At 42.2% G+C, this 27601-nt stretch overlaps 1 protein-coding gene across 6 annotated transcripts; it reads left to right on the top strand.

Annotated features, from left to right (window-relative positions):
- The first annotated feature begins 107 nt into the window (after window positions 1-107).
- ASTE1 (asteroid structure-specific endonuclease 1) lies at window positions 108-27120 on the top strand. Of its 6 annotated transcripts, XM_027086616.1 has the most exons (7): window positions 109-379; window positions 1176-1347; window positions 1492-2226; window positions 2581-2814; window positions 21979-22189; window positions 23961-24150; window positions 26632-27120. In XM_027086616.1, exons 3-7 carry the CDS (start codon window positions 1510-1512, stop codon window positions 26954-26956), a joined length of 1677 nt encoding a protein of 558 aa, XP_026942417.1. In that variant the 5' UTR covers window positions 109-379; window positions 1176-1347; window positions 1492-1509; the 3' UTR covers window positions 26957-27120. The 6 variants fall into 6 exon arrangements, with proteins under 6 accessions (XP_026942416.1, XP_026942415.1, XP_026942417.1 ...); XM_027086615.1 differs by having other exon boundaries at window positions 108-379; window positions 1492-2814; window positions 26004-26660; XM_027086610.1 differs by having other exon boundaries at window positions 1492-2814.
- The last annotated feature ends 481 nt before the right edge of the window (window positions 27121-27601 follow it).

Raw genomic sequence — 27601 nt, 5'->3', positions numbered from 1 at the left:
TGCCAGGGAGACGGCGCGGGGCACGCCGGGAAGTCGGGGAGGTGGCCCTTAGCGGGTCACGGAAGCGGAAGTGTACGCTGACCAAGGTTGGCGGGGAAAAGGAGGCCGGCCCAGCAGTCCTCGCTGCCCTAACCTAAGAGCAGCCATTCGGAGCGTGCTTTCCAGCCTTCCTGGGCGACCTTGCGGCAGGCCCGGGGGCACCTCACCTCTCCGCGAAGTCGGCGCCGCTAGCTTCCTGGAATCGGGCTCCCCGTGACGTCATACGCGGAGACTTCCGGCTCCGCTCGGGAGGTCGGGATCACGTGCCGGGAGCTCCTGGAATCCCCCGGCTCCTGCTGGCTTGTGGTGGAGAGGCTGGTCTTCTGGGAGGACGGAGCAGGTGGGCGCTGCTGCTGCGGGCCCGGGGGGCGCGGTTTGAAGGCCTGTATTTGAGGACTTGGAGCAAACGTTTTGCGCGGCTTCCTCCTGTCTAGCGCGCATTTGTTGAACATCTTCGGTAACTAGCTTCGGCTGAGTTGACGCGGTCTCTGCTCACATTTGCTGTACAAGACAGACTTGAGAGAAGTAGGTACCCTACAGGGTAAGGTACTGAGACAGGGCCAAGCCTGGGGTGAAGTGAGTTGGGTACTAAATGCAAGGGGAAGCCCAAAAACTCTGATCAAGATAAATAAATTTTAACACAATATCTTTAAAAAAAACTCAAAACTAATGCAAAAAATATACATGCTTGACAAAACCTCACGATTTTAAATAAAGACAGGATCAGTAACTGTGCCATGCTGAGCCATATTGGAGCCTGAGGCCAAAGGAGAAACCAGTAATACTTATCCTGTGACTTAGCCAGTTGGGGGAAGGATATCTTCAGTTCCTGGGACGTATATGCCAAGACAGATGAGAAGAACCTCTGGTTAGCGTGAAACTGGAGAGTTAAGTTCCTCCAGGCTTGAAACTCGGAGCTGTGCTAATTAAGACAGGCCCATAAGCCAAGGCCTCAAAGAAATTCCCAGACTCTGATAATCAAAATAGAAAAACTGGATCCATATCATTGACCCTACACACTTTAGTTAACTGAAGCCTAATGCTTTCTGATCTATTAATTATGTTATTGAGGTTATCATTTTTATAGCTTAGGATCTTTTACGCTGACCCCACAAAACAAATATTCTGTGTTGTAGGATGGTGACTGTCTCAGTATCAAAGTCCGCAGAAGTTCTGTACGTCAGCAGCCTCCGTCCCTGTCCAAAGAGCAGACTCCATGAAGCCATTGAGTTTGTGCCTTGTAACATATGGGGAAAGCGAGAGAGAATGAAAAAGCACTCAGCTAGGTGGTATTGCCTGAGAATCTAGGTAAGGACTAAGATGTTGACACCTAATGTGTTCTATTTAAAGAGCTCTTCACAACATTTGCTGTTGATCTGATGGTGCTAGAAACAGTAGCTTGGTCCCCCATAAGTAACATCAATTAAAAGTGTGTTCTCTTGTTTTAAACAGGCAATTCTTCAGACAGTCATGGGTATCCGAGGACTAATGAGTTTTGTGGAAGATCATATTAATGAGTTCTTCACAGATTTGAAGTTGCGAGACACAAAAATTATCATCGACGGCTATGCCCTCTTCCACCGGCTTTGCTTCAGTTCAAACTTGGAGCTCCGGTATGGAGGGGACTATGATTCTTTTACAGATGTTGTAGAAAAATTCTTTGAATCACTTTTTGCTTGTAAAATCTGCCCATATGTTGTTTTAGATGGAGGATGTGACATTTCAGATAAAAAGCTTAACACTTTAAAGGATCGAGCTAGGGAGAAGATCCAGATGGCCCATTCCCTTTCTGTTGGCGGGGGTGGGTATGTGTGTCCCTTACTCATCCGGGAAGTATTCATACAGGTTCTGATCAAGCTGCGGGTACGTTTTGTCCAGTGCTTTTCGGAAGCAGATCGGGACATTATGACCCTTGCTAATCACTGGAATTGCCCCGTGTTATCGTCTGATAGTGACTTTTGCATTTTTGACCTGAAAAGTGGGTTTTGCCCATTGAATAGCTTTCAGTGGAGAAACATGAACACTATCAAGGGCACACGAGACTGCTATATCCCTGCCAAGTGCTTTTCCCTTGATGCACTCTGCTGTCACTTCGGCAATATGAACAAAGTTCTGCTGCCTCTCTTCGCGGTGCTGTGTGGAAATGACCATGTTAATCTGCCCGTCGTGGAGACGTTCTTAAGTAAAGTATGTCTTCCTCTTGGGGCTCCCAGTTCTAAGGGGAGGAGACACCACCGGGTGCTGGGACTTCTGAATTGGTTGTCTCGTTTTGCTGACCCTACCGAAGCGTTAGACAACGTTCTGAAACATCTCCCCAGAAAGAGTCGAGGAACCGTGAAGAAGCTTCTCTGTGGCTCCATGGGGGAGTACCTGCAGTCCCAGGGGAGGCTGCAGGACTTCTTCCAGCATGGTACTTACGCCTGCCCAGACACCTGGAATCCGGGTTTACCGCCTTGGGTGCTCGCGGCCTTGGCCAGAGGCCAGCTGTCCCCTTTCATCAGCGATGCTCTGGTGCTGAGACGGACCATTCTCCACACACAGGTAGAAAACATGCAGCGACCAAACGCCCACAGAATCTCTCTGCCCATCCGGCAAGTCATCTATGGGCTCCTTGTGAATACTCCTCCACATCCGGGAAATGTGGCCTGGGATGCGCTGCCTCCTCAGCCGCCAGCTTTCAGCGAAGTGGAAAGGATTAATAAAAATATCAAAACATCAATTGTTGGTGCAGTAGAACTGCCCAAGGATCATTCTGACTTAAGCAAATTGACCGAGGTAAGTATTTGTAATACCACTGCAATTTCTGTAAAGCATTTTACAGGTTACAAAGTGCTTTCATGTGTATTATCTCTCTTAACATAACAAACTGAGGTTGGTTGCTATATTGCTCCTATTTCATAGCTGAGAAAACTAAGACTCAGCTAAATCCTTAGCCAGGGAATTATCCGTGCTACGACTCAAACCTACATCTTTTAGCTCCAAATCTGCCATTTCCACTGTACTTCAGTAGCATGTGTTAATCTTTGCGGTTATTACTACTACTCTTGTTGTTAACTAGCTATCAGTAGAATGGGGTTAGTGACTAAAAATAAAGGAAAGGGAAAAAAATTTTGAGCTACAGAAAAAAGAAAGCTTGCCTTTAGGCCTTGACCAAAGGCACAACTAACATCTCAGACTGCATTGGATTGCAATTAACAGGATTAATACTGATGCTTAGGCCTAATTTTTCATTTTTATTGATGAGGACTTTTTTTTAGACTTGAGATTTATGGCATCATGTTGATTTGCTTAGTCTGATACTGAAAACTTGACTCTTAGCCTAACTCAGTGTTGATTAAACCTGAGTAACAGACCAACCCCCTTTTCAAGGTAAAAGAAATTCTCATGGATCCCAGTGTTTATTTAGTTTTTTTAATAATATTACATAAATATATTAAAAATTACAAATAGATGTGAAGCTGCTTATGCAAACACAATTAAATTTACAAATTAAATGCAGATAAACTCACAATTCCAATTGCAATGGTTATTGGGGGGTTTTTTTGTTTTTGTTTTTAAATTTATTTATTTTTGGCTACGTTGCATCTTTGTTGCTGCACACAGGCTTTCTCTAGTTGCAGCGAGCGGGGGCTACTCTTCACTGCAGTGCATGGGCTTCACATTGCAGTGGCTTCTCTTGTTGCACAGCATGGGCTTTAGGCGCGCGGGCTTCAGTAGTTGTGCTGCGCCCGCACAGTAGTTGTGGCACGTGGGCTCAGTAGTTGTAGCTCAAGGGCTCTAGAGTGCAGGCTCAGTAGTTGCGGCACACGGGCTTAGTTGCTCTGTGTCATGTGGGATCTTCCCGGACCAGGGATTGAACCTGTGTCCCCTGCATTGGCAGGCAGATTCTTAACCACTGCACCACCAGGGAAGTCCTGGGGGGGTTTTGGATCCAACTCAATATTCAGACTCAGGAGACTCTCTTAGGCCACTCAGGGTGCCAGTCTGCTCCGGGATATAGGGCCGCATAACAGCATCCGTGAAGCTTTGAATCAGGAGCGGGAGTCCTCCCAACGGTCTACACCATTGATTCTCCTGGGGGTGATTTTGCCACCCAGGAGACACTTGGCAGTATCTGGAGACACTTTTGATTGGCAATACTTGGGGAGGGGTGGCTGTTACTACTGGCATATAGTCAGGAGAAGCCAAGTATGTTGCTAAACATCTTACAGTTGACAGGACAGCACCCCCAGCCAAGAGTTATGCAGCCCAGAATGCCCACACAGGTGACCAGGAACTAGCCCTTTTAGCCTCCCCATTGGTGACAGCTCAGGCAGGAGGAACAAGATTCACATCATTGGGTCCAGGAGCCTCCTTGGCAATGGAGAATGACTGCTATTAGGAACAGGTTTCTTTCTGGGGTGATGAAATGTTCTGGAATTAGAGATGGTTGCACAGGCTTATAAAGAAACTAAAACTACTTTAAAAGGGTGAATTTTATGACATGGAAATTATATCTCAATTAAAGAAGGAAAAAGTCCCACTGGCCTCCTTCCCCACGGGATCTAATCTTTTTTGTAACAATTCCATAGACATAGCTTCTGAGGTCCCTGCAAGGGACATGCCTGATTACAAGTCACTGCACTCAGGGAAGCCCCAAGATGGGGCGTCCCCATCTGGTTTGTACAGTTCATTTATTGTGTAAGTCTAGATACAGTTTTACAAGAGTCATTCTTATCATGCTAAGTAGCACAGCTGACTAACTTTATCATGTTTCCAGGTTTAAAGAACTGGAGAGTTGAGCATAGGTCATATTCCAAACAAGGAATTTATTAAAACTTTACCCACACCAGAAAAATTGAAATTAGCAACAGTGTGGCTGTTAGCACAACTGACGCTGTCCCGAGCCCTTACCGCTCTTCCTATCCTTTCACTGACCCTACCCAGGACTGTACTGTGCCATCAGTCACTCCTCTGCATCAAGGGCTTTGTGGTTAATAGAGACTGTTTAATAATCATTAGGACCAGGTGGCTTCTATGCTCTGTTAGTCCCCAAACAATGAAAACCTTTTCTGACGTACTCACTGCGCCCCTGAGACCGGCTAGCTACCCATTCATGAATCTTGACTTAGGAATGCACGCCCTGTTTCCAAACACCCCACCACCAAAGGTTAACTATAAATTGTCCCAGTGGACCTGCAGCCGTGCGCAGCGCAGTTGCACATGCTTCCGATTAATCGTTGTCCACCAGATCCCGATCCCACCCTGACTATGTTACCCGCTGATAAACTGGTCCAGTGACTACATGGAGCCGCCTGCCTCGTTTTTCAGTCTCAGCATGCCCTCTCAGTTTGGTGGGCACTTCTCATTGCCTCCACCCTCCAACAGCAACATTCTGAAGGAGGTTTTGCTGAAATTACATTTCTCCTCACAACATAAATGGTGCTATGTTGGAGGGCTTTTTATTTTACTTTTTTTATGGCTTTATTGAGAAGTGTCTTTAATGTGCATACTCTGATGAGTTTTGACGTACATTTACGTCCATGAATCCATCCTACAGTTAAGATAATGAATGTATCCATCAGCCCTAAACATTTCCTTTGCCTCTCTGCCCTTCATCCTTCCCTCAGTGTGTACACATAGCAAAGTGCACAGATAATTTACACCTTGATGAGTTCGAACCAGCTCAGTAGTTCCATGTAAAGGGCACCCAGATGAAGATTCATTATCAGCACCCCTGCTTTCCCCAGTGTGGTTACAGTCACTCCCTCCCTTACCCCTTGTACTCACTGTTCTGATCTCTAACAACCTTGAATACTTTGTTTTTACACTTTATAAATCGTCTGGCTTCTTTTATTCAACATGGTGTTCATGAGATTTATTCATATCACTGTGCATAGTTGTAGATCTTTCATTTCTCATTGTTGGTGTATTTTTACCTGTGGGACTGTACCACAATTGACTGTTGATTTTATAGCTGATGGGCATTTGTGCAGTTTGCAGTTTGGGCTATTATGAATAGTGCTATGAACATCCGAGTGCACAGCATTTAGTAAAACTACGGTCACATTTCTGTTGCACATATAACTAGGAGTGAAGTTGCTGGGACATAAGACACACGTATGTTCAGCTTAGAAGACACATTGCCAAGTGCACAGTGGTTTTTACCAATAAATATTCCAACCAGCAGTTTATGAGAGTTCTTCTTACTTTATACCCTTGCCCTTACTTGGAATCTTCTATCCTTTTAAAAAATTTTAGCTGTTCTGTTTTTTTATTATTTAAACAGATTTTTGTTAGCTTTATTCTTTCTTTTGAATTTTATTTTATTTTATTTATTTTTTTATACGGCAGGTTTTTATTAGTTATCCATTTTATACATATTAGTGTATATATGTCAATCCCAATTGCCCAATACATACACCACCACCACCCCCCGACCACTTTCCCCACTTGGTGTCCATACGTTCTCTACATCTGTGTCTTAATTTCTGCCCTGCAAACCAGTTCATCTGTACCATTTTCCTAGGTTCCACATATATGCGTTAATATACGATATTTGTTTTTCTCTTTCTGACTTACTTCACTCTGTAAGACAGTCTCTAGATTCATCCACATCTCTACAGATGACCCAATTTTATTTGGTTTTATGGCTGAGTAATATTCCATAGTATATATATACCACATCTACTTTATCCATTCATCTGTTGATGGGCATTTAGGTTGCTTCCATGACCTGGCTATTGTAAATAGTGCTAAAGTGAACATTGGGGTGCATGTGTCTTTTTGAATTATGGTTTTCTCTGGATATATGCCCAGTAGTGGGATTCCTGGGTCATATGGTAATTCTATTTTTACTTTTTTAAGGAACCTCCATACTGTTCTCCATAGTGACAGTATCAATTTACATCCCACCAACAGTGCAACGGAGTTCCCTTTTCTCCACACCCTCTCCAGCATTTGTTGTTTGTAGATTTTCTGGTGATGCCCATTCTAACTGGTGTGAGGTGATACCTCATTGTAGTTTTTTGTTTGTTTTTTTTGTTTTTGTTTTTTTTTAACATCTTTATTGGAGTATAATTACTTCACAATGGTGTGTTAGTTTCTGCTTCACAGCAAAATGAATCAGTTATATATATACATATGTTCCCATATCTCTTCCCGCTTGCGTCTCCCTCCCTCCCACCCTCCCTATTCCACCCCTCCAGGCGGTCATAAAGCACCGAGCTGATCTCCGTGTGCTATGCGGCTGCTTCCCACTAGCTATCTACCTTACGTTTGGTAGTGTACATATGTCCATGCCTCTCTCTCGCTTTGTCACAGCTTACCCTTCCCCCTCCCCATATCCTCAAGTCCATTCTCTAGTAGGTCTGTGTCTTTATTCCTGTTTTACCCCTAGGTTCTTCATGACATTTTTTTCCCCTTAAATTCCATATATATGTGTTAGCATACGGTATTTGTCTCTCTCTTTCTGACTTACTTCACTCTGTGTGACAGACTCTAGGTCTATCCACCTCATTACAAATAGCTCAATTTCGTTTGTTTTTGTGGCTCAGTAATATTCCGTTGTATATATGTGCTACATGTTCTTTATCCATTCATCCAATGATGGACACTTAGGTTGTTTCCATCTCTGGGCTATTGTAAATAGAGCTGCAATGAACATTTTGGTACATGACTCTTTTTGAATTATGGTTTTCTCAGGGTATATGCCCAGTAGTGGGATTGCTGGGTCATATGGTAGCTCTATTTGTAGTTTTTTAAGGAACCTCCATACTGTTCTCCATAGTGGCTGTATCAATTTACATTCCCACCAACAGTGCAAGAGGGTTTGCTTTTCTCCACACCCTCTCCAGCATTTATTGTTTCTAGATTTTTTGATGATGGCCATTCTGACTGGTGTGAGATGATACCTCATTGTAGTTTTGATTTGCATTTCTCTAATGATTAGTGATGTTGAGCATTCTTTCATGTGTTTTTTTGGCAGTCTGTAAATCTTCTTTGGAGAAATGTCTATTTAGGTCTTTTGGTTTTTTGTTATTAAGCTGCATGAGCTGCTTACAAATTTTGGAGATTAATCCTTTGTCAGTTGCTTCATTTGCAAATATTTTCTCCCATTCTGAGGGTTGTCTCTTTGTCTTGTTTATGCTTTCCTTTGCTGTGCAAAAGCTTTGACGTTTCATTGGGTCCCATTTGTTTATTTTTGTTTTTATTTCCATTTCTCTAGGAGGTGGGTCAAAAAGGACCTTGCTGTGATTTATGCCATAGAGTGTCCTGCCTATGTTTTCCTCTAAGAGTTTGATAGTTTCTTGCCTTACATTTAGGTCTTTAATCCATTTTGAGCTTATTTTTGTCTATGGTGTTAGGGAGTGATCTAATCTCACTTTTCCATGTAGCTGTCCAATTTTCCCGGCACCACTTATTGAAGAGGCTGTCCTTTCTCCACTGCACATTGCTGCCTCCTTTATCAAAGATAAGGTGACCATATGTGCGTGGGTTTATCTCTGGGCTTTCTATCCTGTTCCATTGATTTATATTTCTTTTTTTGTGCCAGTACCATACTGCCTTGATTACTGTAGCTTTGTAGTATAGTCTGAAGTCAAGAAGCCTGATTCCTCCAGCTCCGTTTTTCGTTCTCAAGATTGCTTTGGCTATTCAGGGTCTTTTGTGTTTCCATAAAAATTGTGAAATTTTTTGTTCTAGTTCTGTGAAAAATGCCAGTGGTAGTTTCATAGGGATTGCATTGAATCTGTAGATTGCTTTGGGTAGTAGAGTCATTTTCACAATGTTGATTCTTCCAATCCAAGAACATGGTATATCTCTCCATCTATTTGTATCATCTTTAATTTCTTTCATCGGTGTCTTATAATTTTCTGCATACAGGTCTTTTGTCTCCTTAGGTAGGTTTATTCCTAGATATTTTATTCTTTTTGTTGCAGTGGTAAATGGGAGTGTTTTCTTGATTTCACTTTCAGATTTTTCATCATTAGTGTTTAGGAATGCCAGAGATGTCTGTGCATTAATTTTGTATCCTGCTACTTTACCAAATTCATTGATTAGCTCTAGTAGTTTTCTGGTAGCATCTTTAGGATTCTCTATGTATAGTATCATGTCATCTGCAGATAGTGACAGCTTTACTTCTTCTTTTCCAATTTGCATTCCTTTTACTTCCTTTTCTTCTCTGATTGCTGTGACTAAAACTTCCAAAATGATGTTGAATAAGAGTGGTGAGAGTGGGCAACCTTGTCTTGTTCCTGATCTTAGTGGAAATGCTTTCAGTTTTTCACCATTGAGGACGATGTTGGCTGTGGGTTTGTGATATATGGCTTTTATTATGTTGAGGAAAGTTCCCTCTATGCCTACTTTCTGCAGGGTTTTTTATCATAAATGGGTGTTGAATTTTGTCAAAAGCTTTTTCTGCATCTATTGAGATGATCATATAGTTTTTCTCCTTCAATTTGTTAATATGGTGTATCACGTTCATTGATTTGCATATATTGAAGAATCCTTGCATTCCTGGAATAAACCCCACTTGATCATGGTGTATGATCCGTTTAATGTGCTGTTGGATTCTGTTTGCCAGTATTTTGTTGAGGATTTTTGCATCTTTGTTCATCAGTGATATCGGCCTGTAGTGTTCTTTGTGACATCTTTGTCTGGTTTTGGTATCAGGGTGATGGTGGCCTCGTAGAATGAATTTGGGAGTGTTCTTCTCTCTGCTATATTTTGGAAGAGTTTGAGAAGGATAGGTGTTAGCTCTTCTCTAAATATTTGATAGAATTCGCCTGTGGAGTCAACTGGTCCTGGACGTTTGTTTGTTGGAAGACTTTTAATCACATTTTCAATTTCAGTGCTTGTGATTGGTCTGTTCATATTTTCTATTTCTTCCTGATACATTCTTGGCAGGTTGTACCTTTCTAAGAATTTGTCCATTTCTTCCAGGCTGTCCATTTTATTGGCATAGAGTTGTTTGTAGTAATCTCTCATGATCTTTTTTATTTCTGCAGTGTCAGTTGTTACTTCTCCTTTTGATTTCTAATTCTGTTGACTTGAGTCTTCTCCCTTTTTTTCTTGATGAGTCTGACTAATGGTTTATCAATTTTGTTTATCTTCTCAAACAACCAGCTTTTAGTTTTATTGATCTTTGCTATCGTTTCCTTCATTTCTTCTTCATTTATTTCTGATCTGATTTTTATGATTTTTCCTTCTGCTAACTTTGGGGTTTTTTTGTTCTTCTTTCTCTTATTGCTTTAGGTGCAAGGTTAGGTTGTTTATTCGAGATGTTTCTTGTGTCTTAAGATAGGATTGTATTGCTATAAACTTCCCTCTTAGAACTGCTTTTGGTGCATCCCATAGATTTTGGGTCGTCGTGTCTCCATTGTCATTTGTTTCTGGGTAATTTTTATTTCCTCTTTGATTTCTTCAGAGATCACTTCGTTATTAAGTAGTGTATTGTTTAGCCTCCATGTGTTTCTATTTTTTTCCTGTAATTGATATCTAGTCTCATAGCGTTGTGGTCGGAAAAGATACTTGATACAATTTCAATTTTCTTAAATTTACCAAGGCTTGATTTGTGACCCAAGATATGATCTATCCTGGAGAATGTTCCATGAGCACTTGAGAAAAATGTGTATTCTGTTGTTTTGGGATGGAATGTCCTATAAATATCAAGTCCATCTTGTTTAATGTATCATTTAAAGCTTGTGTTTCCTTATTTATTTTCATTTTGGATGATCTGTCCATTGGTGAAAGTGGGGTGTTAAAGTTCCCTAATATGAACGTGTTACTGTCGATTTCCCCTTTTATGGCTTTTAGTATTTGCCTTATGTATTGAGGTGCTCCTATATTGGGTGAATAAATATTTACAATTGTTATATCTTTTTCTTGGATTGATTCCTTGATCATTATGTAATGTCCTGTTTTGTCTCTTCTAATAATCTTTATTTTAACGTCGATTTTGTCTGATGTGAGAATTGCTACTCCAGCTTTCTTTTGGTTTCCATTTGCATGGAATATCTTGTTCCATCCCCTTACTTTCAGTCTGTATGTGTCTCTAGGTCTGAAGTGGGTCTCTTGTAGAAAGCAAATATATGGGTCTTGTTTTTGTATCCATTCAGCCAATCTGTGTCTTTTGGTTGGAGCACTTAGTCCATTTACATTTAAGGTAATTATCGACATGTATGTTCCTATTCCCATTTTCTTAATTGTTTTGGGTTCGTTATTGTAGGTCTTTTCCTTCTCTTGTGTTTCTTGCCTAGAGAAGTTCCTTTAGCAGTTGTTGTAGAGCTGGTTTGGTGGTGCTGAACTCTCTCAGCTTTTGCTTGTCTGTAAAGATTTTAATTTCTCCATCAAATCTGAATGAGATCCTTGCTGGGTAGAGTAATCTTGGTTGCAGATTTTTCTCCTTCATCACTTTCAATATGTCCTGCCACTCCCTTCTGGCTTGCAGAGTTTCTGCTGAAAGATCAGCTGTTAACCTTATGGGGATTCCCTTTTGTGTTATTTGTTGTTTTTCCCTTGCTGCTTTTAATATGTTTTCTTTGTATTTAATTTTTGACAGTTTGATTAATATGTGTCTTGGCGTATTTCTCCTTGGATTTATCCTGTATGGGACTCTCTGTGCTTCCTGGACTTGATTAACTATTTCTTTTCCCATATTAGGGAAGTTTTCAACTATAATCTCTTCAAATATTTTCTCAGTCCCTTTCTTTTTCTCTTCTTCTTCTGGGACCTCTATAATTCGAATGTTGGTGCATTTAATGTTGTCCCAGGGGTCTCTGAGACTGTCCTCAGTTCTTTTCATTCTTTTTTCTTTATTCTGCTCTGCAGTAGTTATTTCCACTATTTTATCTTCCAGGTCACTTATCCATTCTTCTGTTTCAGTAATTCTGCTATTGATCCCATCTAGAGTATTTTTCATTTCATTTATTGTGTTGTTCATCGTGTTTGTTTCATCTTTAGTTTTTCTAGGTCCTTGTTAAATGTTTCTTGCATTTTCTCTATTCTATTTCCAAGATTTTGGATGATCTTTACTATCATTATTCTGACTTCTTTTTCAGGTAGACTGCCTATTTCCTCTTCATTTGTTAGGTCTGGTGGGTTTTTATCTTGCTCCTTCATCTGGGGTTTGTTTTTCTGTCTTCTCATTTTGCTTATCTTACTGTGTTTGGGGTCTCCTTTTTGCAGACTGCAGGTTCGTAGTTCCCGTTGTTTTTGGTGTCTGTCCCCAGTGGCTAAGGTTGGTTCAGTGGGTTGTGTAGGCTTCCTGGTGGAGGGGACTAGTGCCTGTGTTGTGGTGGATAAGGCTGGATCTTGTCTCTCTAGTGGGCAGGTCCACGTCTGGTGGTGTGTTTTGGGGTGTCGACTTATTATGATTTGGGGAAGCCTCTCTGCTAATGGGTGTGGTTGTGTTCCTGTCTTGCTAGTTGTTTGGCATAGGATGTCCAGCACTGTAGCTTGCTGGTCGTTGAGTGAAGCTGGGTGCTGGTGTTGAGATGGAGATCTCTGGGAGATTTTTGCCGTTTGATATTATGTGCAGCTGGGAGGTCTCTTTTGGACCAGTGTCCTGAAGTTCACTCTCCCACCTCAGAGGCCCACCCCTAACTCCTGGCTGCAGCACCAAGAGGCTTTCATCCACACGAATCAGAAGAAAAGGGAGAAAAGGTAGAATGAAAGAATTAGTAGTAGAAGAAGGAGGAGGAGGAGGAGGGGGAGGAGGGGAGGAGGAAGAAGAAGAAGAAAGAAAGGGAGGGAGGGAGGAAGGAGGGAAGGAAGGAAAAAAAAGAAAGAAGATAAAGTAAAATAAAATAAAGTAAGATAATATATAATAAGATATAATAAAGTTATTAAAATAAAAAAATAATTATTAAGAGGAAACAAAAAAACGGATGGATAGAACCCTGGGACAAATGGTGGAAGCAAAGCTATACAGACAATATCTCACACAGAAGCATACACATACACACTCACAAAAAGAGAAGGGGAAAAAATAATCTTGCTCTCAAAGTCCACCTCCTTAATTTGGGATGATTCGTTGTCTATTCATGTATTCCACAGATGCAGGGTACATCAAGTTGATTGTGGAGCTTTAATCTGCTGCTTCTGAGGCTGCTGGGAGATATTTCCCTTTCTCTTCTTTGTTCTCACAGGTCCCAGGGGCTCAGCTTTGGATTTGGCCCCACCTGTGTGTGTAGGTCCCCGGAGGGCATCTGTTCTTTGCTCAGACAGGACAGGGTTAAAGGAGCCGCTGATTCGGGGGCTCTGGTTCACTCAGGCCGGGTGTAGGGAGGGTCACGGAGTGCAGGGCGAGCCTGCGGCGGCAGAGGCCAGCATGATGTTGTACCAGCCTGAGGCGCGCCATGTGTTCTCCTGCAGGAGTTGTCCCTGGATCACAGGACCCTGGCAGTGGCGGGCTGCACAGGCTCCCCGGAAGGGGGGTGTGGATAGTGACCTGTGCTTGCACACAGGCTTCTTGGTGGCGGCAGCAGCAGCCTTAATGTCTCATGTCTGTCTCTGGGATCCGCACTTTTAGCCGTGGCTCGCGCCCGTCTCTGGATCTCCTTTAAGCTGTTTTCTTAATCCCCTCTCCTCGCGCACCGGGAAACAAAGAGGAAAGAAAAAGTCTCTTGCCTCTTCAGCAGGTCCAGACTTTTACCCGGACTCCCTCCCGGCCAGTTGTGGCGCACTAACCCCCTGCAGGCTGTGTTCACGCCGCCAACCCCAGTTCTCTCCCTGCCAACCGAAGCCCGAGCCTCAGCTCCCAGTCCCGCCCGCTCCGGTGGGGGAGCACACAAGCCTCTCGGGCTGGTGAGTGCCAGTCGGCACCGATCCTCTGTGCAGGAATCTCTCCGCTTTGCCCTCTGCACCCCTGTTGCTGTGCTCTGCGGCTCCAAAGCTCCTCCGCCACCCGCAGTCTCTGCCCGCGAAGGGGCTTCCTAGTGTGTGGAAACCTTTCCTCCTTCACAGCTCTCTCCCACTGGTGCAGGTCCCATCCCTATCCTTTTGTCTCTGTTTATTCGTTTTTCTTTTGCCCTACCCAGGTACGTGGGGGGTTTCTTGCCTTTTGGGAGGTCTGAGGTCTTCTGCCAGCGTTCAGTAGGTGTTCTGTAGGAGTTGTTCCACGTGTAGATGTATTTCTGGTGTATCTGTGGGGAGGAAGGTGATCTCCTCGTCTTACTCCTCCGCCATCTTCCCGGAAGTCCCTCCTCATTGTAGTTTTGATTTGCATTTCTCTAATACTTAGTGATGTTGAGCAGCTTTTCATGTGCTTCTTGGTCATCTGTATGTCTTCTTTGGAGAAATGTCTATTTAGGTCTTCTGCCCATTTTTGGATTGGGTTGTTTGTTTTTTTAATATTGAGCTGCATGAGCTGTTTATACATTTTGGAGATTAACCCTTTGTCCGTTGATTCGTTTGCAAATATTTTCTTCCATTCTGAGGTGAGTGTTGTCTTTTCATCTTGTTTATGGTTTCCTTTGCTGTGCAAAAACTTTTAAGTTTCGTTAGGTCCCATTTGTTTATTTTTGTTTTTATTTCCATTACTCTAGGATGTGGATCAAAAAAGATCTTGCTGTGATTTATGTCAAAGAGTTTTCTTCCTATGTTTTCCTCTGAGAGTTTTATAATGTTCGGTCTTACATTTAGGTCTCTAATCCATTTTGAGTTTATTTTTGTGTATGGTGTTAGAAGAGTTCTAATTTTATTCTTTTCCATGTAACTTTCCAGTTTTCCCAGCACCACTTATTGAAGAGGCTGTCTTCTCTCCATTGTATATCCTTGCCTCCTTTGTCATAGATTAGTTGACCATAGGTGCATGGGTTTATCTTTGGGCTTTCTATCCTGTTCCATTGATCTGTATTTCTGTTTCTGTTTCAGTACCATATTGTCTTGATAACTGTAGCTTTGTAGTATAGTCTGAAGTCAGGGAGTCTGATTCCTCCAGCTCCTTTTTTTTCCATCAAGACTGCTTTGACTATTCAGGGTCTTTTATGTCTCCATACAACTTTTAAGATTTTTTGTTTTAGTTCTGTAAAAAATGCCATTAGTAATTTGATAGGGATTGCATTGAATCTATAGATTGCTTTGGGTAGTAGAGTCATTTTCACAATATTGATTCTTCCAATCTAAGAACATGGTATATCTCTCCATCTGTTTGTATCATCTTTAATTTCTTTCATTAGTGTCTTATAGTTTTCTGCATACAGGTCTTTTGTTTCCCTAGGTAGGTTTATTCTTAGGTATTTTATTCTTTTTGTTGCAGTCGTAAATGGAGTGTTTCCTTAATTTCTCTCTCAGATTTTTCATCATTAGTGTATAGGAATGCAAGAGATGTCTGTGCATTAATTTTGTGTCCTGCAACTTTACCAAATTCATTGATTAGCTGTAGTAGTTTTTTGGTGGCATCTTTAGGATTCTCTATATATAGTATCATGTCATCTGCAAACAGTGACAGTTTTACTTCTTCTTTTCCAATTTATATTCCTTTTATTTCTTTTTCTTCTCTTACTGCCGTGGCTAGGACTTCCAAAACTATGTTGAATAATAGTGGTGAGAGTGGACATCCTTGTCTTGTTCCTGATCTTAGACGAAATGCTTTCAGGTTTTCACCATTGAGAATGATGTTTGCTGTGGGTTTGTCATATATGGCCTTTATTATGTTGAGGTAGGTTCCCTCTATGCCCATTCTCTGGAGAGTTTTTATCATACATGGGTGTTGAATTTTGTTGAATGATTTTTCTGCATCTACTGAGATGATCATATGTTTTTTCTTCAATTTGTTAATATGGTGTATCACATTGATTGATTAGCATATATTGAAGAATCCTTGCATCCCTGGGATAAATCCCACTTGATCATGGTGTATGATCCTTTTAATGTGTTGTTGGTTTCTGTTTTCTAGTATTTTCTTGAGGATTTTTGAATCTATATTCATCAGTGATATTGGTCTGTAATTTTCTTTTTTTGCGGTATCTTTGTCTGGTTTTGGTATCAGTGTGATGGTGGCCTCATAGAATGAGTTTGGGAGTGTTCCTTCCTCTGCAAATTTTTGGAAGAGTTTGAGAAGGATGGGTGTTATCTCTTCTCTAAATGTTTGATAGAATTCACCTGTGAAGCCATCTGGTCCTGGCCTTCTGTTTGTTGGAAGATTTTTAATCACAGTTTCAATTTCATTACTTGTGATTGGTTTATTCATATTTTCTGTTTCTTCCTGGTTCAGTCTTGGAAGGTTATACCTTCCTAAAAATTTGTCCATTTCTTCCAGGTTGTCCATTTTATTGGCATAGAGTTGCTTGTAGTAGTCTCTTACGATGCTTTGTAGTTCTGTCATGTCTGTTGTAACTTCTTTTTCTTTTCTAATTTTATTGATTTGAGTCATCTCCCTCTTGATGAGTCCGGTTAATGGTTTATCAATTTTATTTATCTTCTCAAAGAACCAGCTTTTAGTTTTATTGATCTTTGCTATTGTTTTCTTTGTTTCTGTTTCATTTATTTCTGCCCTGATCTTTATGATTTCTTTGCTTCTACTAACTTTGTGTTTTGTTTGTTCTTCTTTCTCTAGTTCCTTTAGGTGTAAGGTTAGATTGTCTATTTGAGATTTTTTTGTTTCTTGAGGTAGGCTTGTATAGCTATAAACTTCCCTCTTAGAACTGCTTTGCCGTATCCTATAGGTTTTGGATCGTTGTGTTTTCATTGTCACTTTTCTCTAGGTATATTTTGATTTCCTCTTTGATTTTTTCAGTGTTCTCTTGGTTATTTAGTTGGTTATTGTTTAGCCTCCATGGGTTTGTGTTTTTTACGTTTTTTTCCCAGTAATTGATTTCTAATCTCATACCGTTGTGGTCAGAAAAGATGCTTGATATGATTTCAATTTTCTTAAATTTACTGAGGCTTGATTTGTGACCCAAGATGTGATCTATCCTGGAGAATGTTCCGTGTGCACTTGAGAAGAAAGTGTAATCTGCTGTTTTTGGATGGAATGTCCTATAAATATCAATTAAATCTATCTGTTCTATTGTGTCATTTAAAGTTTGTGTTTCCTTATTAATTTTCTGTTTGGATGATCTGGCCATTGGTGTAAGAGAGGCGTTAAAGTCCCCCACTATTATTGTGTTACTGTCTATTTCCTATTTTATAGCTGTTAGCAGTTGCCTTATGTATTGAGGTGCTCCTGTGTTGGGTGCGTATATATTTATAATTGTTGTATTTTCTTGGATTGATCCCTTGATCATTATGTAGTGTCCTTCCTTGTCTTTTGTAACATTCTTTATTTTAAAGTCTATTTTATCTGATATGAGTATTGCTCCTCAAGCTTTCTTTTGATTTCCATTTGCATGGAGTATCTTTTTCCCTCCCCTCACTTTCAGTCTATATGTGTCCCTAGGTCTGAAGTGGGTCTTGCTTTTGTATCCATTCAACGAGCCTGTGTCTTTTGGTTGGAGCATTTAATCCATTCACGTTGAAGGTAATTATCAATATGTATGTTCCTATGACCATTTTCTTAATTGTTTTGGGTTTGTTTTTGTAGGTCCTTTTCTTCTCTTGTGCTTCCCCCTTAGAGAAGTTCCTTTAGCATTTGTTGTAGAGCTTGTTTGGTGGTGCTGATTTCTCTTAGCTTTTGCTTGTTTGTAAAGCTTTTGATTTCTCCATCGAATCTGAATGAGATCCTTGCCGGGTAAAGTAATCTTGGTTGTAGGTTCTTCCCTTTCATCACTTTAAGTGTATCATACCACTCCCTTCTGGCTTGTAGAGTTTCTGCCAAGAAATCAGCTGTTAACCTTATGGGAGTTCCCTTGTATGTTATTTTTCCCTTGCTGCTTTCAATAATTTTTCTTTGTCTTTAATTTTTGCCAATTTGATTACTATGTGTCTTGGCGTGTTTCTTCTTGGGTTTATCTTGTATGGGACTCTCTGCACTTCCTGGACTTGGGTGGCTATTTCCTTTCCCATGTTAGGGAAGTTTTCTAGTATAATCTCTTCAAATATTTTCTAAGGTCCTTTCTCTCTCTCTCCTCCTCTGGGACCCCTATTATATGAATGTTGTTGCGTTTAATGTTGTCCCAGAGGTCTCTTGGGCTGTCTTCATTTCTTTTCATTCTTCTTTCTTTATTCTGTTCTGCAGCAGTGAATTCCACCATTCTGTCTTCTAGGTCACTTATCTGTTCTTCTGCCTCAGTTATTCTGTTATTGATTCCCTCTAGGGTGTTTTTCATTTCACTTATTGTATTGTTCATCTCTGTTTGTTTGTTCTTTAATTCTTCTAGGTCTTTGTTAAACATTTCTTGCATCTTCTCAATCTTTGCCTCCATTCTTTTTCCGAGGTCCTGGATCATCTTCACTATCATTATTCTGAATTCTTTTTCTGAAAGGTCGCCTATCTCCACTTCATTTAGTTATTTTTCTGGGGTTTTATCTTGTTCCTTCATCTGGTACATAGCCCTCTGCCTTTTCGTCTTGTCTATCTTTCTGTGAATGTGGTTTTTGTTCCACAGGCTGCAGGGTTGTAGTTCTTGCTTCTGCTGTCTGCCCTCTGGTGGATTAGGCTATATGTGAGGCTTGTGCAAGTTTCCTGATGGGAGGGACTGGTTGGTGGTGAGTAGAGCTGGCTGTTGCTCAGGTGGGAAGAGCTCAGTAAAACTTTAATCTGCTTGTCTGCTGATGGGTGGGGCTGGGTTCCCTCCCTGTTGGTGTTTGGCTAGAGGTGACCCAACACTGGAGCCTACCTGGGCGCTTTGGTGGGGCTAATGACAGACTCTGGGAGGGCTCACGCCAAGGAGTACTTCCCAGAACTTCTGCTGCCAGTGTCCTTGTCCTCACGATGAGACACAGCCATCCCCCACCTCTGCAGGAGACCATCCAACACTAGCAGGTAGGTCTGATTTAGTCTTCTATGGGGTCACTACTCCTTCCCCTAGGTCCCGATGTGCACACTACTTTGTGTGTGCCCTCCAAGAGTAGAGTCTCTGTTTCTCCCATTGAAGTCCTGCAATCAAATCCCGCTAGCCTTCAAAGTCTGATTCTCTAGGAATTCCTTCTCCCGTTGCCAGACCCCCAGGTTGGGAAGCCTGACGTGGGGCTCAGAACCTTCACTCCAGTGGGTGGACTTCTGTGGTATAAGAGTTCTCCAGTCTGTGAGTCACCCACTCAGCAGTTATGGGATTTGATTTTATTGTGATTTCGCCCCTCCTACCATCTCATTGTGGCCTCTCCTTTGTCTTTGGATGTGGGGTATCTTTTTTGGTGAGTTCCAGTGTCTTCCTGTCGATGATTGTTCAGCAGTTAGTTGTGATTCTGGTGCTCTCACAAGAGGGAGTGAGAACACGTCCTACTCCACCCAATTTTAGCTGTTCTTATGGTTGCCATCATTTTAGCCAATTTGGTGGGTGTTAGTTTGCATTTCTCTGATGAGTTATTTGAACACCTTTGCATGTGTTCACTGGCCATTTGCATATTCTGTTAAGTTTCTATTCAAAGCCTTTTGCCCATTTTCGTGTGTTTTTGTTTATTTCTATATACAGGTCCTTTGTCAGATAACATTGTGGGAGCGTACTGTGGGTTGTCTTTTCACTCAAGTATGTTTTGCTGAACAAAAGTTCTTAATTCACTCTAATCTAAAATTTTATTTATGCCTGTCACTTTTGTGACCTACTTAAGAAATTATTGCCTGCTCCAAGGTCATGAAAAATATTTTTGCCTTTTACACTTAGATCTGAAAGCTATCTAGAATTGATTTGTTTGTGTGTATGGTGTGACATAGGGGTCAGGACACTTTTCCCCCACATGAAAATCCAATTGAGTCAATGAGTACAGCAGGTGGATTATACTCCTGGCTCAGTGGAGGTGACAAGTGTTCTCATCACGTACTTGTATTCAAAGTGGGGTGAGATTTTAGTTCAGTGTCTGTGCGGTGACATCATTTGGCTTTCCCTTGGCACCCTCAGTTCTGCATTTTAGCTCAATGTTGTTAGCTCTAATTAGCCCATGATATTTCTAAAGGGAATCAGGTGCAAATATTATTCCAGAGGTGTGCAGGTACAAGTACGGAGACTTTGTGATAATATCTTCATTTTGTATGCTTAACGTGATGTGACAGTAATACTTCATCTGCTCTGTGCCAGCTCTTGTAATAGAAAATGTATACAATCTCTCATTTATTTCCCACAGTAACCAGGTAGGGTAGAGTTTCCATTTTGGCTGTGTCACTTGCAGTGGACAGAGCACCATTCAAGTTAACTCGTGAGAGGCTAACCATAAGGAGAGATGGAAGGGATCATTCTTGTGGAGTAAGTCAGTGCCAAGCCCAGCCTCTCTCCAGGTGCCTCTGCCTCTGAGGCAGCTTCTTCTGCAGACTTGTCACGTGGGATGGACCCTAACTAGATTTAAGGGCTGTGAGCAGAGTAGTCCCCCTTGGGGAAGGGAACAAGGACTAGTGGGTTCCATGAAACATCTGTGTAACTCATTCTAGTGCCCATTTTACAGATGATCAGACCTGACTGTAGAAAAGCTCAGAAACTCGCTCAAGGCTGCAGAGTTACTGAGGGCAGAACCTCTCTGAAGTCAAAGCCCAGACTCTGCTTGGTTAATAGAATTTGTAACTTGGATAGAGAATTCAATAATTTAAGCATCATATGTCAGAAAAGAATTCATGTATTTTCTTAGCTTTGCATGATAGGTCTTTCTATCAGTTTAGATTATGAGGAATATATTTAAATTTAAGTAGTTAATGCTACTTCCCATAGGGGTGATTGACTGTACTGTAAACCACTTTGCATATTTCTAATTTTTAAATTTTTATCACAGTATCAAATTATTAAAACCAGTACCTATAAATCATTATATTAAAGTTGTCATACATTGATGATGAACCTATTTTGTCAGTTACAACGTGTTTTACTTCAAGTTAACATCTCTGTTTTCAGCTATCAACACACTTACTTACTGACTAGGTGTTAGGTGCCAAGAAATGTGCCAGAAAATTAAGAAGGAGATCTTTTCTAGGTGTGTGCAGACACCAGTAATACAAACTATTTTTTTTTCCTCTTAGAGTTTGATTGTGAAGTCGCCCAGAGATGCTCTTTTAATAGTCCTAATTTCCTTATCTGTAAAAGTGTGTGACCTGCAAGGTCCCTTATGGTTCTTAAATCTTAAGATTCATAGTAAATCAACTATACTTCAGTTTTTTAAAAAAAATGGCATAAAAATCAACAAAAAAAAAGAAGGAAAAAAGATTCATTAAGGCAAAATTATGTCAACCAGAAGCCCGAAGCCCTCATAGCTGTTTACTTCCTTTTATTTGAAGCCTGGAGTGAAAGTTGGTGTGGTATGTTATTACAAGGACAATGCAGACAGCCCTTAAATATTCCTATTTGCTGGAATATACCTGCCACTAGAAGCGGCCACCTTGGGACAATCCCCGTGTGGGAGAAAACAGACAATAAGACATTCAGCTGGGTTGGTACATGAGGCAGGACCCAGACAAGCAGAAGGCTGCATGGGATGCTGCAGAGGGTGCATGTGGTTAAAGTCTGCCTTCCGGAGGTGATTGGTGATGGTGTCACAGAGGACGGGGGCTTGAACAGTCACTGGCAGGTGAGGGTAGGGTTGAGTATAGATCTTTGTTTCTTAAAGCAGAAGAGTTAAAATGCAGCTTCCTGGGCTCCCCTCATTTACTGAATCAGTTTAAGGGGTGGGGCCTGAGGATTGTTTTAACAAGCTTCCCAGGTGACATGCACACTGCAGATGCCCAACAGCCTGCATGGGGGATGGACTGACGCGAGCAAGGGCTGTGCAGTGGGAAGAGACAGCACGTCCAGCCAGTCACCACATTTATTATGCCCCTTATGAAGGTTCTAATTTTGAGTGTGGCTGATTTTTTTCCATAGGAAGATAAGAAACCGACCTAGAGAATGAAGAAGAAAGACATTCTCCAAAGTAACTTACAGAACGTTTGGTGTATATTTTCAGCTCTCCTTGGCTAGACGGCAGATACTTCTGTTAGAAACGCTGAAAGTGAAACAGAGCATCCTGGACCCAATCCCTGCTGCGTTGAAGTTGCCCATCGCCGTCAGCTGCTACTGGGTGCAGCACACGGAGGCCAAGGCAAAGCTGCATCATCTGCAGGCCTTACTGCTGGGGATGCTGATGGGACCCTTGCATGCCATGATCAACAGCCCTGGTAGGTATCTGGAAGTCCCAAGAGTATATTTTTGCATGTTACTTGCATGTAATCAAACATTTAAACAAACAAACAAAAATTCTCGGATTATTTACTTCCATCAGTTGTATCAGAACTTAGAAGTGGGGCACCAAAATGTCACTCATTCCTTGTAGATCTTTCTGAGTGCTCCGTGTACCAGGTCAGTGCTGGAGGGCTTGACCTCAAGGGCACAGCAGTGAAGATGCGCTGATGCTGCCTCACCCACCTGTCCTGTGGCACCTGACGCTCAGTCTGTAAAGCGTGACCGTGATGTACATTTTGTGCTCCGTGTTCCTTGTCCTTCTCTTCAGTGCAGCAGCAGCATCTCCCCTGGAGACTTAAGTAAAATTGCCCATTGGTGAAACTTAAGAATACCTACAATTACTGTAAACATTCATGTTTGTGCTGTTTTGTGTCGTTTATTTTTTTACTTTCTTTTTTCCCCACTGTAAGTTTCAATTAGTATATGAGTTGTGATGGTAGAACTGGTAACTTCTCTTTCTATTAGAGAAATACACTTTGAGGCAGTTTCATCTTTATTTAAACATCAGGTGAAATAAATGATGCATTGGAGCACTTCAATCCTGTAATGGGCTTATTCTCTTTACAAAATTATGAATGCTTTATCCAAACATGTATAATAGTTGTCACACTCTAGAACAGCACTAACGTGATAGCTACTAGCCACAGGTGGCTATTTAAAATTTAAAATTCAGCTTCTCAATGCACTTGCCACATTCTAAGTGCCCAGCGGCCACAGGTGGCTAGAGGCTGCTGTACTGGACAGCACAGATGAAGAACATTCCCATCACTGCAGAAAGTTCTGGACAGCACTACTCTGGCATTTACTGTTTAAAATAAGTTCATGAAAGGATGAGCCAGCACAGACTCCAGGACACCCCAAAGTGGGAGAGCAGCTGTCAGAAGGGACTGTTGCACAGCAAGTTAAGTTCTGGCCCACTGCTGGTTAGGATACAAGTTCAGGGTGTTTCCTCTCATTGAACATAAATATAGTTTAAGAAAATTCTCAGAGCACCAGTCTATTAAGTTTTTACCTGAGTCCAACAGAAGGGGCATGTCAAGGGTCTGTTTCTTTTCTTTTAGGAATGTGGACCCCACACCCAGGCAGGCTCAGTGCCTTGCTGCTCGCTCATTGGTAAAAGGTGGGCCTCCTTTTCCTTCCTTCCAGGTTGGTCCGGAAGGCAGGCTGCACGTGGAGCCGGGAACAGGCAGGTTTCCTGGGGTGGCTGCTGCTTGTCCTCCACCACTGAGGAAGTGGCTGATTTGCCCCATTCTCTATGAGTCATACTCTGATTCTCTTCCCATAAAACAGAAGTTAAAGCGTGTTTTGAACACATGGCTGTTTCTTTAAGGAAATGTAGTGAAAGAGAACAGTAAAGAGAAGGGGATTTTTCATAGAGACACATTTAGGGTTTGGAGAGTTCAGATGCAGATGTGTTTAAAGTCAGGTAGTAGATTAGAGGAAGAGATACTATGTTAAGGAAAAAGATAAAGAATTTGGGGTTGAATAAAGTTAGGTTGTCATTAAAAGGGCATCTCAGTATAAATATTTCAGTTTATACATTGAAAGGCTTTTACATTGACATGAAAATAGAAAAGAGCCAAAAAAGAAAAGCATTTTGGTTATTCACTTTTTTCTTTATGGAATTTGAAGTTTTATATATGGATAAAATTACAAGGTGATACAGTGTTTTTGGAAATACTGCCCTTGTGTCGTGTCTTTATCTAGATGAGGAAGCTCCACAGGGCGGTGGTGCTGAGATGCTGTATGAAGAGCTGCAGAGAGTGAAGGCACAGCCGGGCCTGAGGCTGGACTTAGACACAGCTCATGTCTTCTGTCAGTGGCAGTGCTGTCTGCAGATGGGGCTGTATCTCAACCAGCTGCTGTCCACGCCTCTCCCAGAGCCAGACCTAACTCGGTAAGCACCCAGGAAACTAGTGCAGATGGCTGCATGTAGAAGTAAATACTTCAGTTGTCATTTAACGCAAAGAAGTTTTTTTAAAAACAATCAAACTTAGTATATAACTGGTCTTGGATCACTGTTAGAGCTGAAGAGCTGTAATATTAAATTTTTAAAATATTAAATTACTTCCATATTTCCAAAGAAAGTTTCCATGATTTTTTAAAGTTTTCAAATTTAAAAAAATCGGTTCATTAAAATAAAAATAAGAGGCAGTTGTTGGTAGAGTATAGCTCTTTCCCTCATTTCTTTCAGATCTTTATTCAAATATCACGTTATAAAGGCTTTTTCTGATCATCCTACTGAAATATTATTCAAGGGAGTGAGTGAGGAAGATAAAAGGGAGATGGTTAGAAAATAGAGTTGAGATTACATATGTGCTTTGTCTCTCCACTTGAAGATAAGCTCTGGGTGTGTGCTGGGACTTGCCTGTTTTGTTTACTGTTGTAGCCCCAGTGCCTAGCATTACTCAAATACTTGTTGAATTAATGAGTGCTATACGGAGACCTATCATATATGCTGGTTTGACTTGAAATATTTCAAGTTGAAAGCTTCCTAGCAGTACATAGTGTTGTTAATGTTACTGAACTCAAGTCTGTGTGTCTGACGCACAGTGAGGCCAAACAGTACCAAAACATTGGAGTTTGGAGCAGAGAAAGGTTTATTGCAGGGCCCTGGAAGGAGATAGGTGGCTCATGCCTTAAAAATCCCAACTCGCTGAGAGCTTTCAGCAAAGCCCTTTTATAGGAAGGGTGAGGGAGGCACATGGTTAGTTGTTGCAGACTTCCTGGTGTCAGATCCTTTGTTCTTGAGGTCAGGTCACCATGTTCCTATAAACCTCTAACAAAACAAATGTTATCCTCTGTTCGAAAGAGAAAGAGAAAGGGAAAGGGAGGCATTTAATTCTGTCTCCATGCCTCCTTGTGGCTTTTAACACTTAACAAATCCCAGAAGCGAAGTGACATCATTACCCTTCATTTTACCTGTTCAAAGTCCCAAGGACCGACTTTCGCCCTCCTAGGTCCAGGCCCTGGCTAAGTGGAGGGGGTCCCTGCGGGGGCTGGTTACCCTGCCCCGGAGCGTTCGTTTGTCTGGCACCCAGTCTGGGTCCTCATGCCAGTGCCCAGGCCAAACGGGAGAGGCAGATCTCAGCTGGCGGCGCCCTCAGGGCCTGGCCCCCCAGACCTTGCCCAGCCAGCATCACTGAGGGAGCCAGGTGCCCAGGACCCCGCCGGCCCTCAAACTGGACCCCAGTTCCCCCTGCTCACCCACCGGCCCCAAGGCCAGCGGGCCTAGTAGCCAGGGAGAAGGCTGTGATCCGCCTCTCATCGCATTCGCTGTCCCAGCACGGCTGCGAGTTGACTGCTGCTGGAGGGGGACCGCTGTCCCGGCTGCCAATCCTGGCTAAGGGCTGCGTGCCCACCCCGCCCCCTGTACTGAGCGTGGCGCCCCCCACACACACACGTCTGCCCGCCGGGCCTGCCAGCTGGACACTCAGCAGCACGAGGGCCTCAGCTGCCCCGAGGCCCCCCGCCGGCTACTTGGGAGCCGCCTCCACACGCAAGTTCCCAGGAACGAGCCGCAGCCACAGGGCGACGTGGCGTCCGCGGGCTGAACCGGTGCTGAACCGGTGCTGCAACCTGGGGTGGCCACGCAAACCTGCTGGCCCGGCCCACTGAGCATGCCCGGCCCCTATTACATTCCCACACCCTAGACCTCTCTACCAAATAAGATTGATTGGCGTTTGACCTATGGATTCCTTATTCCTTTCCTTTACTAATTTTGTTCATCCTTGACTGGATCCTCTCTAGTGACCACGGATCCCTATAAAACAAGACAGCGGAAACAGTTCCCTCAATAATGATTTCAGCAGGAGAGTTGTTCCTGCATCTCAGCATCACCAAGGCTCTTTAAATGATGATTTTACACTGAGTAAATGATGGTTCTCCATCAGTTGCTAAGGTACCAGTCAGTCAACCCTGGCAGTAAGTTAATATGTTAAATCTGTGGCTTCCAGTTCATTCCAGCTTATATTTGTGGAGTTGGTTTTTAATCCAAGTGAATGAATGACCTCGCAAATGATACGATTAAATGTTCTCATATTTCAACAGACTGCCTGTTTGTCCTATCAGAGGCATTTTTAACTCCTTGTCTTTGAAGTGTTAAGAGGCCTGCTCAACTTTGGGCTAGTTGGAGAACCAGCAAGCATCCATCATTTACTTTGTTGATAAAAAGTTCTAAGTATCATTAGCCAAGAAGTAATCTCTGTAACAATTCAGTTCCTTCTTTCAAGAAACAGATTATTCTTGAGTAACTTTAATAATGATTTTATAGAAGCAGCACTCACAGTGTTTGATGGGTCTGTTGAAGCCACATTAGTGAGTTGTCTCAGTGCAGGAACCTCTGCTGTAATGACACCCTCTTCTCTCCCCTGAGCAGACTGTACAGCGGGAGCCTGGTGCACGGGCTCTGCCAACAACTGCTGACGTCAGCCTCAGTGGAGAGCCTCCTGCACGTGTGTCCTGAGGCCCAGCAACTCTATGAGCATATGTTCAGTGCCACTAGGTCATGTGCCCCTGCTGAACTAGTCCTACCAAAGGGTAAATCAAAAAAAAGAAGGCAAAAGAAACGACGTACCCCCTGGTCAGAGAACAGAGTGGGGACCACCTTGAACGCTAGGAGTTGGCATGAGGGAGGCAATCGGTTTGAGCTGTTGATGGTGGGGACCTTGGAGGAGCACATGGAGGCCGCAGAGCTTGAATAAACTCAGTTGGAACCAGGTTGGGATTCTTACCGAAAATTTGTATTACCTCCCTTGAAATGACTGACTTTTTTTTAGAATTAAATCTGTTACGGATAAACACTGCAGTATTTTGAATTCCAAAGTACTTTGTATTCTGCTTTTAATAAATACGTGGTTTAAGTAAACTTTTGTATTTTTTCAACACGTGAAAGAAAACATGTTTGCACTTGCCATGTTCCACTTTAGTAAGTTAATAATAGTCTACAACCTTCAAATTGTGGCAACTCAGCCAAGCTATGTTTTCAGAAAGAACAGAAGTCCTACATCATTTACTTCCTATAAGCTGAAGCTGGGTTATCATCATTTAACACAACTTTTTTACAACTATCTCCTCTTCATCCTTTACTATGAAAGGTCTGGGCCCCAGAAGATAGACGTGAGGAAGCCAGACAGAAAAGGAGACCTTCAAGTACTTTGTCAAAGAGCCCATGGCAGGGCTGATGAGCATTTTAGATGTGCTTCAGTTTTTATTTTACTTATTTTTAATTTCTTTTATTTATTTTTTTTAGTTTATTCATTTTGGGCTGTGTTGGGTCTTCATTGCTGCGCGCGGGCGCTCTCTAGTTGCAGTGAGCGGGGGCTACTCTTCGTTGTGGTACGCGGGCT

The sequence above is a fragment of the Aethalodelphis obliquidens genome, unplaced genomic scaffold (assembly GCF_003676395.1).
Source record: "Aethalodelphis obliquidens isolate GAN/ISIS:26980383/991018 unplaced genomic scaffold, ASM367639v1 scaffold56, whole genome shotgun sequence".
Classification (NCBI taxonomy): domain Eukaryota; kingdom Metazoa; phylum Chordata; class Mammalia; order Artiodactyla; family Delphinidae; genus Aethalodelphis; species Aethalodelphis obliquidens.
The sequence above is the reverse complement of the archived record's forward strand: the minus strand, read 5'-3'. Positions and strand labels throughout refer to the sequence as shown.

Coding starts and splice junctions, on each gene's coding strand:
- ASTE1 (XM_027086614.1), top strand. CDS start 1,510: ATGGGTATCCGAGGACTAATGAGTTTTGTGGAAGATCATATTAATGAG. Junction 22,190..23,960: donor TGCCATGATCAACAGCCCTG/GTAGGTATCTGG, acceptor GTCTTTATCTAG/ATGAGGAAGCTCCACAGGGC. Junction 24,151..26,631: donor CCAGAGCCAGACCTAACTCG/GTAAGCACCCAG, acceptor TCCCCTGAGCAG/ACTGTACAGCGGGAGCCTGG.